This window comes from Caenorhabditis remanei, chromosome III (genome assembly GCF_010183535.1).
Source record: "Caenorhabditis remanei strain PX506 chromosome III, whole genome shotgun sequence".
Lineage (NCBI taxonomy): Eukaryota > Metazoa > Nematoda > Chromadorea > Rhabditida > Rhabditidae > Caenorhabditis > Caenorhabditis remanei.
The window spans coordinates 17,132,332-17,148,779 of NC_071330.1; the positions used below are offsets into that span (position 1 = coordinate 17,132,332).

General features: G+C 41.5%; 2 protein-coding genes across 2 annotated transcripts; both read left to right on the forward strand.

Annotated features, from left to right (window-relative positions):
• Positions 1-3,801: 3,801 nt before the first annotated feature.
• GCK72_011779 (uncharacterized protein) lies at positions 3,802-7,483 on the forward strand (the record flags this gene model as incomplete). Its single annotated transcript, XM_053728670.1, has 10 exons — positions 3,802-3,981; positions 4,038-4,157; positions 4,257-4,319; positions 4,661-5,059; positions 5,874-5,974; positions 6,023-6,242; positions 6,450-6,524; positions 6,835-7,095; positions 7,149-7,259; positions 7,352-7,483. 10 exons carry the CDS (start codon positions 3,802-3,804, stop codon positions 7,481-7,483), a joined length of 1,662 nt encoding a protein of 553 aa, XP_053588247.1.
• Positions 7,484-10,778: 3,295 nt separating this feature from the next.
• GCK72_011780 (uncharacterized protein) lies at positions 10,779-16,348 on the forward strand (the record flags this gene model as incomplete). The annotated part of the gene is made up of 8 exons (XM_053728671.1): positions 10,779-10,901; positions 11,004-11,853; positions 12,959-13,166; positions 13,555-13,923; positions 14,253-14,424; positions 14,470-14,606; positions 15,888-16,162; positions 16,209-16,348. 8 exons carry the CDS (start codon positions 10,779-10,781, stop codon positions 16,346-16,348), a joined length of 2,274 nt encoding a protein of 757 aa, XP_053588248.1.
• Between the last annotated feature and the right edge of the window lie 100 nt (positions 16,349-16,448).

Consider the following 16,448-nt stretch of genomic DNA (forward strand, 5'->3'; position numbering starts at 1 on the left):
TAAGTTTGTTGAAACCGACCTGTAGATTCCTTATGACTGATTATACTGGGCAATTTTGCTCTGAAATTGGAAACGAAGGTTCAGAGCAAATTTAGACAGATTTTGAGATCAAAATTGGTGAAACTGAGTTGCAAATAGTTGCAGACCAGGACTTTTTTTATTTTGACAGAGTTTTATGGCTCTGAAACGTTTCTGAACTAGTTGAGGGGTTCAAAGTAGTTGAGGAGGTCAAAATTTCCACAAAAAAAGTTCCTTAACCGTCTCAAACTTCTCTATTTTTGACGGGTCCAAACGGCCTTTTTCATGCGAAACTGAAAAATCCGTATTGAAAAACTATAAATTTTTTGAAAGCAATGTGAATAGCTAGCAGACCAACGTTGGTCTGCTAGTAATTTTTGTTGGTCTGCTAGCGATTTTTGTTGGTCTGGTAGCGATTTTCGTTGGTCTGCTAGCGATTTTCGTTGGTCTGCTAGCGATTTTCGTTGGTCTGCTAGTGCCATATGCTGGTTTTCTACAGATCCCTAAGCCTAAGCCAGGCCCTTTATTGAAAATTCAGAAATCCAACCTTTTTTTTTTCCAAATGCCAAAAGCCTCTAAGCAGACCACGTTTGGTCTGCTATTGCAATCCTCTAAATCGACTCATTCCCTCATTCCCCTGGGTCTGCTCATCCTCTCTCTAAAAAATTACATTAATTTCATTTTTGATGTTCTGCGTCTCTTCGTCTTATATGCACTTTTAATCTCCTCCCATCTCTCGAATACCTTTTCTCGAAGGTTCTAAGCAGACCCCCTGGTCTGCTTGGACTATGGGACTACCTAAGCAATCCCTAACCATTTCGGTCTGCTTAAATTTCGGTCCAATGAATTACTCTGCGTCTCCGCCCCTCCCACCTACCGTACTCTATTTCTCTGTTTGTTTTTCGTTCCATCACCCTCCGATACCTTGCTGAATAATACCCTCCCATATTTTTTTATTGGAAAACAAAAAAATGAAATTTGTTGAAATTCCACTTGATGACGTCAGAAGGAATTGGGAAATTATCTGGAATTGGAAATTCTGATCCGCCATAAGTTCTTGGGATAGATTTTTTCGTGGGAATCTGAAAAAATTTTGGTCACATTTTTTTCTCAAAATAGATGTTTGGTTACAGTGACTAATTACACGGGCGCTATTGGAACTGAGAATGTGCGCTCTGTTGACATATGTATCATTTCTGAAAAAGTGCGCTCCATTGACAAAACTCATCGAACTACCTACACTGGCCAAAACTCATAGTTACACTGACAATGTTACAGTGACCAAGAGTTACAAGGACCATATGTCTGTTCATTTATCCAGATGTAAGGATTCCCGTGTACTCCTCTTGGACAAAGCTGTCTGTCAGTCCGCGCATCCAGATGTCTCCGATCCCCCCGGTCACTCCTGTGGAATATGCAATCTTCTAGATCGCGTTATCACGGGACTTCCTGATTTTACCTAATCCTAGTTTTTACTTTTCAATTTTCAAATTTCCTGTCATGGACCTACTCGGAGGTGGCTTAAGTCTAAGGCCTCGTACCTTTTCCTCCCAAAAATTCAATTTCCTCTCCGCCACCAAAACTTTAGTCAGTAGTCAGGAGACACCTGGCTTCTCACGCAAAGAGAGCAGGTGTCCAAATATATATATGGAGAGTTTGCGTGTTTGTGGACTTGAGGAGACATCTGGATAGACAGGAGGACAGGAGGACACTAGATAGCTCTGGAAGGGGGCGGAGCTAGAAGACATCTGGATATCCCGATGAGCACAGACAGACATCCGGACAAACAGAGTCACAGACAGACATCTAGGCAGGCAGGACAACCCGATAACCGGAGAATTTGCGAAATTCCGACATCTGGAAGCACTCTGATCCAGACACACAGATTTTCGTCACTGTAACTTTGTCACTGTAACTTCGTCACGTTTTGGTCAGTGTAACCGCTCATCAAAAAATAGGAAATCTGACTCTTCGGAAGGACATCTGGAAACACCGACAGACGGGAGATAGATCTCGTGCGAGATAGGGTGAACTATGCCTCTGGGAAGACGGACATCTGGACAGATTCCCACAGGCCTTCTGGAGCCGACGTCTCCAAGAAGACTGACTACACCTTATCATTTCCTTCCCAACTGAAAAGACTATCGGCGTGTTTTCGTCCTCTTCCCTTCCCAATCTATTCTCATTCTTTTCCCCCCTTCATTTCTCTCCGCCACTTGTGCCCAACCATCACCGCCGACACACCCAGCACTCTCCACGATCGATATGCTGTCGTCACGCCCGGCGAGCACAGCGTCTCTCCGTCCCGCCCACTATTTAGGCCCCCAATACCCCGTACTCTCCGCTCCCCGCACACTCACTCACCGTGCCTCCCACCCTCTCAATACATCGTTGTGTATACGTGTACGCGACGCGTCTTCGCGTCGCGGTCGGCCTACCCTCGTACACAGTGTTGTTGTCGACCGACCGCCCGTCTGACTACCCTCCCCTCCGCGCTCATTTCTTCCCCTCCACCAATGTGGACGCCTGCGCGCTTCGATTTTCGCTTATGTTTCGCCGTTTCTCTTCTTCTTATTCTTCTTCTTCCTTCTTCCCCTCGACTACTCTTCTTTTCGTCTTCTTTATACCCTCTTCCCCTGTATATACTTGCGTTCGGTCTCGGTCTCTCTATTTCGACTGATTTTGGTTGAGAGTATCTGGTTGGTGAAAGGAAAGGAAAAAAGGACGAAATAGAAGACAAGAGGGCATAGAGACGACAGGAAGCCGATGAACGAAATTTTTTGGAGGGAAAAATTTAGATTTGAAAAAAACTATTTTCCCCCAAGAAATTTCGTAATTCGGAAAGGAACAACGAATCTGAGCGAAGAAGATCGGAGCACGGGCACTTTATAGGGAAATTGGGGCTTAACAGACCTTAAGGGGACACCTACAAAAGGAAATAGGCCAATTGAACAGTCGGAAAGCAAGAAACTCTGTGTTAGATAGCTAGCAGACCAACGTTGGTCTGCTAGCTCTTGCTTTAGAATCGCTTGCAGACCAATTTTGGTCTGCTAGCTCTTTCCGATAAGCAGCAGACCAATGTTGGTCTGCTAATTATCTCGTTTGAACTATGGGAGATAGCAGACCAACGCTCAATAGTGAATTTTCCTATTTTACCGGTAAAAGTTGAAAATTTTCCTTATTTTTCACGTCCAAGATCAATTTGATCCCGAGTTTTTTGCTATTTTTCTCACCTAAAACATAAAAATCGGCTAAAATCAATTTTAGGCCTACCACCTGGCTGAATAGGTCTGCCTAATCCTTATGCAGACCCCAAACGCGGTCCCATGACCCCTGAAAACCTTGCAACGGTCCGTTCAGTCTTTCCTGTCGATAGGTGCCAATTATACGGCCATCTGCACATAATGAGGCGTTAAGACACAGACGGAGATGAATTAATTTTGAATTTTTTTGATTTTTACGAAAAACAGGAAAAAATCCTGTATTTAGACCTGCAAACGCCGAAAATTCTACTTGAAAATATCAAATTTCTGGAAAGTATGCAAACGCGCTCTATTGAGACTCCGCGAGATTAAATTATTCAAAAAATAATTTATTTATTTTCGGCGTTTCGCTGGCGATTTCCTGTGTTTCCGACAGAAAAACGGCATTTTCGACAGAAAAAAAGTTTCTAAATTCAATCTTCAATGTCTAAATTCCTATATGTCATGTTTTAATCCGCAAAATTCCTTTTAAAACCTCCCGGCACTGCAAAAACCCAAAAATTCTCTATTTCAGGTCAAAATGCAGCAAAATCTACAATATTCATATAGTTCGGATCCCCGATCGGGTGGTAATCAAAACCAGCAGCTCCATGGAATATCATTTCAACAGAATTCGTATCAGCCGACGTCGTACTCGAATTCGAACAGCAACACATTCCATTCATCGTCATCCGCTGCTTTCATACCAAATACAGTGACGGTAAGCGAATTCTGAAGACTCGAATTCTTCTAAAATTCTAAAATTCTCATTTTCAGCAGGCACCCCAACATCGGAGGGGAGAAGAGAAGAATCTGGTGAATATGCTCGATGCATATTTTATAGATAGTACGACACCGTCCACGTCATCTTCTTGGAATAATCAGCAGCCCGTACAGGTGAGAAATCGATATATTCGTAAATTTATAATAAATATATTTCTATTTTTCGTAAAATTTGTGGTTGTGATTCGTGGTTGACTAGTTTTTAATATTTAGATGTCGTCAATACAGCAGTCCGTGAGCACGTACAACCAGCAGATACCGCCGCTGAAGGATGTGGTAAATTCGTTGTGTTTTTTGAGAATTTATTTGTATTACATCATTTTGGTCTGCTAGTTAGCTAGCAGACCAAACGATTTCCCACGTGGAACCAGCTTTGGTCTGCTAGTTCGCTAGCAGACCAATTTTGCAAAACCACGTGGATTGCATCATTTTGGTCTGCTAGCGAACTAGCAAACCAATCGATTTTCCACGTGGCATCTGTAACAACGTCGTTTTCGTCTGCTAGCGAACTAGCAGACCAATTTTGCAAAGCCACGTGGGTTGCATCATTTTGGTCTGCTTGCTCACCGAATTTTAAACGTTTTTTTCGTGCAAAATAGTTTTAATTTTCATTTCAGGACCTGCGAGATGACAGTATGAGTATGAAAATGGGCGGATCACCCGATAAAAGTGAAAAAGATCGTGTAAAGAAAGCGCGTCAGGCAGAGGCAGCCCGTATGCGTTACCATCGTCTATCAAATGAGGAGAAGCGAGAACTTAATCTGAAAAGAACGCTAGCACAGAAGCGAAAACGACAACGTGAGAAAGAGATGGAGGAATTGGAGTCAATCCTTCGTGAGACCAACGACATTCAAGAGGATCCGGATATCACGGAGCAGTTGAGAGAGAAACGGATGCGTGCCAAGTGGGCTGAGGCGGCACGTACACGTTACGCTAGAATGACGCCGGAGGAGAGAAGAGCTCATAATACAAGACGACGAATGCGTCAAATGCAGAATGCAATGAGCGCGATTAAGGTGAATATTAGGAGAAACGGCAGTGATTTGGTGATTTGGAGAGTCTTGGAAGAAGCAGAATTGGCGGAAAATCGTGCGAAACAATAGCAGACCAATCTTGGTCTGCTAGCTCTTGAGCATTGCAACGTGGCAATCGCGCGAGCAGACCAACAGTCCATTTTCCGCATATTCTTGAGAATATTGCATTTATTGAATTAAAAAGCTCGAATATTTTCTCAAAATATAGCTATTGTCAAGTCAAAAACGACGAAAAAGAGCGAAATTTTTATGTTTTTCGCGAGTATTACCATTGGCCTGCTAGCTTTTCAGCGTTGGTCTGCTAGATCTTGATCATTGCAACGTGGCAATCGCAAGCAGACAAACAGTCTATTTTCCGCTTTATCGAGTAAAAATCTCGAATATTTTCTCAGAATATAGCTAGAGATTAAAGTTTTCCAGTCAGAAACGACGAATAATTCGAAATTTCTCTGTTGTTCGCAAGTATTGGCATTGGTCTGCTAGCTTTTCAGCGTTGGTCTGCTAGCTCTTCCGCATTGGTCTGCTAGCTCTACCATGGGTCTGCTAGCTCCAGAGATGGTGCCCGGCGTCACTGTATTTTCCAGCGGCGGCGGATTTTTTTTTTCTCACACTCGGCAGTGGTGCCGCGCGGCTCTCGTCTATTTTTTCCGCCGCCGCCATCAACAGTTTTACTTGTTTCAGTCGGCACCATCTGCTAGTGTTTCATTTCCAATATTCTCCAAATTCCCAAACAAAAAATATATTTTACGTTACTCTCTGCTATCGTGACGCAAAATTCCAGAATTCGGAGTTTCAGGCGTGCGGAATGGCAACTGGTGATCCACAGAAGGATGATGAGGCTGTCCGCCAACACATCAAGAACCAAAATGCGAAGAAAGCGGAAGCGGCACGCCAGCGGTGAGCTTGCCGGAGAGGACTTGACATTTTTTACACTTATTTTTCTAGTTACCACCGAATGAATGATGACGAGAAGCGCGTCTACAACCAACGACGTACCGAAGCATTCAGAAGACGTCGCATGGAAGAGGAGATGCTTCTCGCGATGCCAATCGGAAGAATCAACGGAGAAGCTCTCGATCGTGCTCAACAGATAGTCGTGCGTAACGCGAAGAGAGCGGAAGCCGCACGTCTTCGCTATCAACGAATGACTCCGGACCAGCGAAAGGTAATTTTGTGAGAGAGAACTGAGAGAGAGGGCCAGGGCTTCTTGATGTTATCGATTTTTTTTTCGCGCTTAAGAAATTCTAGAAATTCTCGCCTCCTTTGAATTTGTGGACTCTGAAAACTTTTTCTCAATAGCACTCAAAATTTGTCAACTAGTTTCCCTAAACTCTCCGAGATCTCACACGTACTTTCTAAACTTTTGTTGTAGATCGCGAAACAAGAACCCAAAGATGAGTCTTGGCCCTCACATGAATCAGACACCCACGACCATGATCTCGGAGACGTTAGTGAAACTTTTTTCTTCTTTTAATATTCATTTTTTTATCTCTCTCATTTTTCAATAGAAGTGCCTTTTTTATTTGAGAATGATTGTGAATTCCCCAATGCGTGTGTTATTTATGTGTGTGAAAGTGTGGAAATGCTTGAAAAATTACTAGCAGACCAACGTTGGTCTGCTAGCTCTTGCTTTGTATTCGCTAGCAGACCAACTTTGGTCTGCTAACTCTTGCTTTAGAATCGCATTTTCAATACGGATTTTCTCCGTTTCGCATGAATTCCAAGCTCGACAAAACTCACCGCTTCCTCATTTTCAGTCCTACAACCAAAAGCGCTACACACCAAAGCGTCGTCGCAACGAGATCGACGATATGATGGCTGCCGGACAAATGGCTGTTGGGTCCTCTGGAACCATTGCTATGGGCACCGGAACTCCATCAAAGAAGGACGATATGGATGCTCTCTCCACGTTGGAACGTGACGTCGTCAAGCGCACACAACACGCTCAACAGATTCTTCTGAGACAACGCGCCAACCAGGCGTCGACTCCACGATCCGATACTCCACCACCACAACAGGTAAGATGAAACGTCGGTTCAGGTATTGCTTATTCACGGTGTCGGATTTCCAGGCGTACATCGTTAACAGCAACGGCCAGCCACAGCATCAGCAGCTGGTCAGCAATAATGGACATCAACAGATCTTGCACGGTGGACACATGCAACAACAGCAGCAAATTCAGGTAAAAAATACTGAAAATCGGCAAAACCATAGCTAGCAGACCAACTTTGGTCTGCTAGCTCTCTTAACCAACTTTCACCGTTATTTTTCCAGCAATCCTCTCAATCGATTCCTCCAAACATCTACACATCCGGTATGCTGATTCAAAATCAAGGCCAACAGGGACAATCCCAGCAACAACAACAACAGAATCAACAGATTCTAAACAATCCATACAGAAATTAATCGTCTCCTTTTCCTCATCCTGTTTTGTTATTTTTCACTCTCATTCTCACTTTATTGTTGCTACTACCTCCAAGAAAATCGTCGCTTTTCTCATTTTGTCACATAATCTGTCTCTTTTGCTGCTTTTTGTCATTATTTTGCCTCTAATAATCATTTGCTTTTTTCCCCAAAACCCCTCTGCATGTCACATTCCGTCCCTCTTTCCTCAAACCCCTATCTAGATTTCCACAGGTGGAAAGTTTAGAACCCCCCCCCCCCCCCTGATATTCAAAAAAAAACATAAAATGCACCGAAAAAACAAAAAAACTTTCCCAAAATTTTCCCCCCGAAAAAATTCATTTATTGGAACTGTTTAATTTTGATTGCTAACTGTCTGTCACCCTCATTTATTAATTGTTTATTGTCATTCACACCACTCAATTCTTTCTCTTCTAATAATCCACGTATTTTTTTGTTTTTTTTTTCTATTCGTTTTTGTCACTCGGCTCTCTTCAATGACTCATCTCTCTCCACCCAACAACAATCTCTGTGCTCTCATCTCATTATTCCGATTCTGTCTATTTTTTTCAGAAACATACACAAAATATGCCTCGTTTTGTGTATGTGCGTTACTGTTTCTTTTTTGCTGAAACCACCCACCCACCACCATCCGACTTGTTCATTTTGACCTAATCTCTCTTCCCAACCACTGAAAAGTACCTCAAAATATTATTGATTTGCTTGCCACGTGGCTCCGGTCTTTTTTTGATTTTAAATATCACTGAAGCCACGCGACAAATCAATAATGTTAACATCTCCCACACTATTCCCATGAAACCAGACGGCCTTAAAATTAGAACTACCTTCATCAAATTTACTCCATATTCCACTCTCTTTTTGACCTATCTATCTCCCTCAATTCTGTCAGATATTCTGATTATTAGTTAGTCGTATTAGTACTGCAATATTAGAACAATCGCGCTCTACCGAAAACAAAAATTACTGACATTTTTTTGGTAAAGCTCGATTGTTTTAAATTATTGTCGAACTAATTGCGACTTTCTCTCTCTCGTTTAATATATATCTTCATTCAAGAAAAAAATCCCAAATAATACTCCCCGAATAAATAAGATGTTTAGATTGTGTCTTGTTTTTCGACTCGATTCACAGCGTGTTTTTCATCAGCCTTATGCTACTTTCTTTGTGAATTTCGAAGAATGGAGAGGACTGAAAAACAGCAACGACAAGAAAAAGAAACTAGAGAGGAATATTGGTGAGCTAGCAGACCAACGTTGGTCTGCTAGCGATTTTTGCCACGTGTCTTCAATTATTCCTTCTTTTGAATAATACCTCCACTTTCCCACGATCAAAAATCAAAGTCTTTGTCAAAAAGCAAAAGTATTCGTTTCGATTCTCGAAAAATGTTCTTCTTTTCTGAAATCCACGTCAACGAAGCATGAATTTCGATGCTTTCTTGGAAAACGTGTCTCCCGAGAATTGTCGATTAAATCAGAAGTTTAATCTTTCGATTCTTTACGCTAGACGTCATTTGAGTTGGAATTTTGAGAGTTTTCTCGCGGAAAAAGAGCGAAAATTTAGTTTTGGCGTGATTAATAGCTAGCAGACCAATGTTGGTCTGCTAGTGATTCACATTGGTCTGCTAGTGATTTTCATTGGTCTGCTAGTGATTTTCATTGGTCTGCTAGCTTTTTTTTAAATTCTCAGCTTTTTCCCTCGATGAAATTCAGAATTTATCTTTTTTTTTTACTTCCTGTTCCTTCTATTTACTCTTGCTATACAAATTTTATAAAAATAAACCACAACCACATATGCATTACGACATCAACAACGCTACAAAAAATCCGACGAATTTAAAGCTTTTTTTCCTTTCTAAGCTTCTGATTCATAGCAGAATGACGTCATTTGTTTATGCCTTGTAATTTTCCACGAGTAGAATACGCAAGTCGCTCAGTGATGTAATCAATAACAAGTACACCGACATCGGTCTGCTAATTATTCAAATTGGTCTGCTAGTGGCAATAAGAATGCTTTTCTTGTAAAACGCGTGTTCCTTTCATTATAAAAATCTGAATTTGTCTTCTATTTATTGTTTTTGTGTCGAAAAACCATGAGATCGTGCAAAGTTTTTGATTTTAACGACGTCAACAAGAATACAAAAAATCCAATTCATATGAACCCAAATTTGTAGTTTTCTGACATTATAATCTTACGAATCACGTCATTTGTTTATAATTCAACAGAATTTCGCTTTTTCTCACATTTTGAATTGAAAATGAGGAGGACATTGTGAGCTGACAAGAATATAGCTAGCAGACCAACGTTGGCCTGCTAGCGATTTCAAGTTGGTCTGCTAGCTATATTCATCCTTTTTTCGTTCAAAAAATCATTTTCGCTAGCAGATCAACTTTGGCTCTTCGAGTGGATTAACTAGCAGATCAATTTCTTCTTTTTATTTTGAATTCCCACAATTTTTCCCTCTCCTTTCTCATCTTTTTCCATTTCCACTCAGTTTTCACACCAAACTAGTCCAAACATCAAATTATGAATACAAAAATTGTTTTTCTCGCGAGCCCCTCACTAGCGGAACGCATTCTTCTGACATTAACGGCGCACGCGCCTTCTTCTCGCCGAAAAATCGATATTTTTCTCACTTTGCTCAGATGCCGTGTTGTTGTGTATTCCTCCGCTGAAATAGAGACATGAGTCTCTGGCGGTTTCTGAATTTTACACATTTTTTTATTTCTTCCATCAGTCTATAATTAAAATTGTACTTTTAAGCGAGATAAGTTGGGAAAAGTTGTACTTTTAACAAGTTTTAAACTCATAAATATAACTAGCAGACCAATATTGTTGACTTTTTTTTTCGAATTTAGCAGACCAACGTTGGTCTGCTAGCGATTTCACGTTGGTCTGCTAGCGAGTTTAAGTAATAAAATTGTATTTTTAAGCGAAATAAGTCGGGAAAAGTTGTACTTTTAACAAGTTTTTTTGAAAATGTGCACTTTTATTATATAAGAAATACACGAATCGCCGTAATCCGTGTCGACACGGGATCTGAGCAAAATCAAGAGCAAAAGAGCGCGATTCTCGCTCTAATAATAGTGTATTCAATTTCCGCTTTATGGAATTCAGCCTACTCACGTTTTTATACTTCTGAATTTATCACCTGATTTCGCTTTCGAAGTTGGCGTCAGTAATGTGTAACTTGTTTATTTATGCGTTTTTTCTCGAATCTTATGATTCTTAGCGTCGAATCTTGTCTTATTCACTCACTCAGAAATATTTTTTATTCCAGATGAATCATCAAAGTGAAGACCCATATTATCATGAATCGACGTCATCATCTTCCACGGCTCCTGGTGGAACTTACACAGTCTACACACAAAAGTTGTCGAGCGATTCGAATGAGGAGGACAATGTGAGTTGGCGAAAATATAGCTAGCAGACCAACGTTGGTCTGCTAGCTATTTTCATCCTTTTTCGTTCAAAAAATCATTTCAACATTTAAATGTTTTTTCAGAATCCTCACTCCATAGATGAAAGCGACAAATTGGATGACTTCATGGAAACGTACTTTGACGACTCCGTCACTTCTGACAAATCTCAGTCCTCCTCTCCAAATAGCAAAAAGATGGCTCGTGCCGAGCGAGATCTGGAAGAGTTGATGAAGGAGACGGAGGGAATGGAAGAAATTCAAGAACAACTTCAAATGGGACGACTCGATTTGGGTCGGGCTCTCCAGGAAGAACGTACCCGACAAAGACGGGCGGCCGCTGCGAGAGATCGCTACCAGCGAATGACAGAGGCCGAGCGTCGTCTTTATAATCAACGTCGCCGTCTCCGCTCACTCGGAGTCACTTCGGAAACCTCCGATGACAATGAAGTCATCAGAAATCAAGTGAAAACGGCGAACGCGAAGAAGGCGGAAGCGGCGCGCCAGCGATATCATATGATGACGCCAGAACAGAAGAAAAGCTATAACACGCGTCGTATGGAAGCGTTCAGAAAGCGACGTGAAGAAGAGGAGAGGATTATGTCGATGCCAACAGGTAGAATAGAGAAAGAAGATTTGGCGAAAGCAAGTCAAATTATGGTGCGAAACGCTCGAAAAGCGGAAGCGGCGCGACTGAGATATCAGCAAATGACACCGGAGGAGAGGAGAGCGTATAATGAGAAACGGGCGAGAAGGCCGAAAATAAGTAGAAAAATACCGACGAAATCTGTTCAAACGGTAGCGGTGAATGAGATGGATGAGTATGGCGTTGCATTACTGAAATCGTTGGATGGGAGGAATGATGACGGGGAAATGAAACAATTTATGGAGATTGATGGAGGAAAGTATATGGAAGTGGATGATGAGGAAATAGATGGTTAGTGGTTTTGAATTTCAAAATTTTTTAAAAGCATTTTTGGGGTATATTTACTTTTCGTCCCCCCCTATATTGAAGAATGACCCCCCAAAAAGGACCTGGGAAAAGCCCCCCACCTGATTGATTATTGACCCCCCACGCATTGAACATTAGCCCCCCTCCCTTTTCTTTTTTTCGCTTATACTCGTGAACCATTTAGTCCAACATAATTCAACTATACCCGAATCTTCAGGCTTAGGAAAAAAGACCCGGAAAGACACTTTCGGCATAATTTATATTTATGATGTTCAAGCTTATAGTCTGAAAACGTGCTTCCATTTGTTTCATTCATAGTGTGGGGTTCAATAGTGGGGGCCTGATGTTCTATGATGGGGGTCTATTGTTAAACAGTGGGGGTTTTAAAGTCATTAATGGGGGACTGATATTCAATGATGGGGGTCTAATAATCCATAGGTGGGGGACCGATGTTCAATGGTGGGGGGCTGTCAATAAATGATTACAGCTAAAGATAAAAAGTAAGAATTACAACTTCACTTTCGGTGGGGGGCTCTAGGGGGGTGGGGGCGATAAGTCATGAATACCAGGTTCTTGAACAATCGTCCCCCACTTTGTACTGGTGGGGGGTCATTGTTTCACACCAAAATAGAAGTAGAGCCCCCCGCCGTGAGGAAAAAGCCCCCACCTGTTTTGTACTGGGTGGGGGGCTCTTCCTAGGTAAATTTCAACGTGGGGGACTCTACTGATGTGGGGGGCGATAAGTAAAGAATCCCCATTTTTGAAAGTTTGGTTTAAAAAAGCATTTTTGAAAGTTTGGTCTGCTAGCGATTTCCAATTGGTCTTGAAAAATAGGTATTTCTACTATGAAAAACTGGATTTTTGATGTTTTCCGGCAAAAGCCGAATCTTAGACTAAAATCAATTCAAACACCGGGATTTTCGATCGAAAAAATTCAAAAAACATCGAATTTCTGGCAAAAAACCCCAATTTTCCGCCCAAAAACCCCCAATTTTCTGCCAAAAAACTGAAAAAACCCTTTTTGGTCTGCTAGCTTCATTGGTCTGCTAGCTCCGTTGGTCTGCTAGCAATTTTTTATCTTTTTTTTCAGATATCCTTCACCGCTCCACCCTTATCACTGGTCAAAGAGCTAACCTTCCCTTAGAAATCCTCGAAGTGAGAGCCAATTTAGTCAGCAACGTTCAAATGGCCGAAGTCATCGACAGTGTCGCAGCGTCGCGTCGCAAGGACGAGATTTACGTCGAAATGGAGGACGAAGTGTTGAGACAAACGAGAAAAGCGCATGCTGTTATCATGAGGTGAGGTTTAGTATAGAAGTATACACAATCATAGTCAATTTCCATCAAAACTCTGAAATTTTAATAAATTCAGCACGTCACGACCCTCAAAATGAGTATAATCATTACCAACTTTGCACAACGATTACTTTATGGTGAGACATATTTCGGCCATGATTATACTCATTTTGAAGTTTTGAAAACAAAAAACAACAATTTTTGGTCTGCTAGCTCCTAGGAAATAACTAGCAGACCAATGTTGGTCTGCTAGCTCCATTTTGGTCTGCTAGCTCTATTTTGGTCTGCTAGCTCCATTGGTCTGCTAGCTCTATTTTGGTCTGCTAGCTATTTTGCAGCAATTTTCTCCTAAAAACGCCTATTTTTCAATTATTTCATTCATTTTTTTCAGAAATCTGGGACTAACCGGTCCTTTGCCACCCAATTTCCCTCAACTTATTCAACAATTCCATGGACAGCCTCACGCCTCTTCTGATCTACGTCCCGATTCCAGTTTCTCCGATTACCACGACGAGCCAACGTCATCGTCACCTATCCCCGAAGATACCCATAACCCAGAGTACACAAATCATATACCAATCTCTCCAAAACACTCTCCGATTCCGTCAATTCCTGCTCCCGAGAAGGAAATCGGCGAGCCTGATGTGATCGACATGCAATCTGTCTACAATATGGTCTTGAATGGATTTGATGCACAGGGTACTCCTGTCGAAGTTCGTTCACAAAGTGGCGTTTTGATTACGTCTATGGAGGAATTCGAGTGAGTTTTTAGGGGAATTCGAAAAATGTCTAAAATATAATATATAAAACGCGTGTGGAGTCTGTCCATCTGTCCCAATGTCCGCAAATTTTGAGAAATGAGAAAGAAAGGCGGCCGGGCCCAAAATCGAACTTGCGCTCTTTGCGCAGAGATCGCCGCCTTGGACCACTCGGCCACGCGGACACATTTCTGAGAAGGTGAACACGTAAATAAGGAGAGGCCAGCCGGATGAAGCGCTGAAGGCGCGGCAGCCAGGCTGGTGTCTAAAATAATAGATTATTATTGCCGTTGGTCTGCTAGCGATTCCAACTCATTTTTCACGTTTCCAGACGCTTCGCACACGAAACGATTGTCATCACGCATCGCCCCGAAGAAAAATGCATCACATTCGATGAAATGCAGCAACCCACGTCGTTATCAAGCGACATGACTCAAGACAATCACGTCGGCTCCACCACTTCCACGTCATCTCATCCTGATATGGATTACAGTGATATTACGGTAATCGAGGATTACGGAGAGGTATACTCATTGAATTTTTACCAGATCGGTAGCTCCGAGTACGGTGATTACGATGAAGAGGATGTGGAAGTGGATATGGTGGAGTTTGAGGAGGCACCTGTTCAGAAAGGGAGAAGAAGTCAAGCGGTGCGAGCGAGACGTGCTGAAAGAGCAAGAGCAAGGTATGGGCGAGAATTTTTTTCGAGAAAAGTTGGTCTCCTAGCTCCGATTTCGGTCTGCTAGCTCCATTGGTCTGCTAGCTGTATTCGACCCGGAAAAATTTTTTTGTTGTCCGGAAATAAAACCGAAATACGAAAAAAAAACTCGTCAAAAAAAACGAACATTTTCATTCATTTAAAAATCGAAAAATAAGTGATGATAAACGCACGATGATTCAATCGTAACCTATGCAAACACGCTTTGTTGAGACTACATTTTGGTAATATTATTTGACGCCTAAATTGGAATTTTTTAATATTTTTTGTTCTTTCAAAAAATTTGCCTTTCTCGATTATATTTCTCCTTAAAACTATTTCTTGTCAAAGTTTTTCAGTTTGAACAAAAAAATTTAGGTAAGCGATTTTTCTCAAAAGGGCGCGTTTGCATAGGTTCACTTCAGAGCTGTGCGGAATTCCTTCCTTCGACTTCCTTCTTCCTTCTTCCGGGTTTTTTTCACGTTTTTATTCCTTCTTCCTTCTTCCTTTTTGAAAATTTCACTTCCTTCTTCCTTCTTCCTTCTTCCTTTTCAAGGAAATTTTATTTCCTTGTTCCTTGTTCCTTCTTCCATTGAAAACTTTACTAAAAAATTTTAATTTTCGACGGAATTTTGGCGGAATTTTGGTGGTTTTTAACGGAATTTTGTATGAAACAACATCAAAATTCGTTTTCAGAGATGACTAGAAAAAAGTTTCCACAAATTTGTCATTTTCAAAATTAACTTCCGATTTCCCGGTTCGGAACTCAACTTCCTTCTTCCTTCCTTCTTCCTTCCTTCTTCCTTCTTCCGGGCTTTTTTCACTTTTTTCTTCCTTCTTCCTTCTTCCCTTTTGAAAAATTTACTTCCTTCTTCCTTCTTCCTTCTTCCCTTTTGAAAAAGTTACTTCCTTCTTCCTTCTTCCTTCTTCCCTTTTGAGAAAGTTACTTCCTTCTTCCTTCTTCCTTCTTCCCTTTTCAAAAATTTTACTTCCGCACAGCTCTGGTTCACTTTGAATTATCGTGTAAACGAGTAAAATGTCTGAAATTAGTATATTACAGAAACTGTCTGAGCGAAAATTTGAAGTTTTTTGCCATTTTTGCCTATTTTCCGATTTTGGTCTGCTAGATCCATTGGTCTGCTAGTTCCATTGGTCTGCTAGTTCCATTGGTCTGCTAGTTCCATTGGTCTGCTAGTTCCATTGGTCTGCTAGTTCCGATTTTGGTCTGCTAGCTCTCTAAATCTCCCATAACCTCTTTCAAAGTTTCAGATACCACCGAATGTCAGTCGAACAACGACGCGAGCAGAACGCTCGTCGCGCCCATGCTCTCCGTGTCGCCAGAGCTCGCGAAGACGAACTTCTGAGACTTGGCGAAACGACTCCACTCGATCATCTTGATGAGGCGACGCAACAAGCGATATTCGATGCTCAACAGAAAAGAGCTCTCAAGGCGGAAAAAGCGAGAGCCAAATATCGAAATATGACTGAAGAGGAGAGAAAACGATACAATTCGGGAAAGGAAGGGAATCGAAATAAGCGAAAACGTAAGCGCTGAAGGCACGCCAGGTATTTGAAAAAAACTATTTTCAGGCCAAGAACCCGAGTTTCACATCGAGCCAGAACCTGTTTCTGAAGATGTTTCTGTTGACGTAGATTTGGAATCTGCCTCTTCACCAGTCCACGATCCGGATGATCCTTCCAGCTTTTTCTTCGACCCGAATGAAAATTAATATACTTTTGTAGAATTTAATTATATTCTCCTGCATGTAATTTTCTATTTATTTATTTTTTCTACACAAAATCTCATCGATTTCTACCGATCTCTAAATT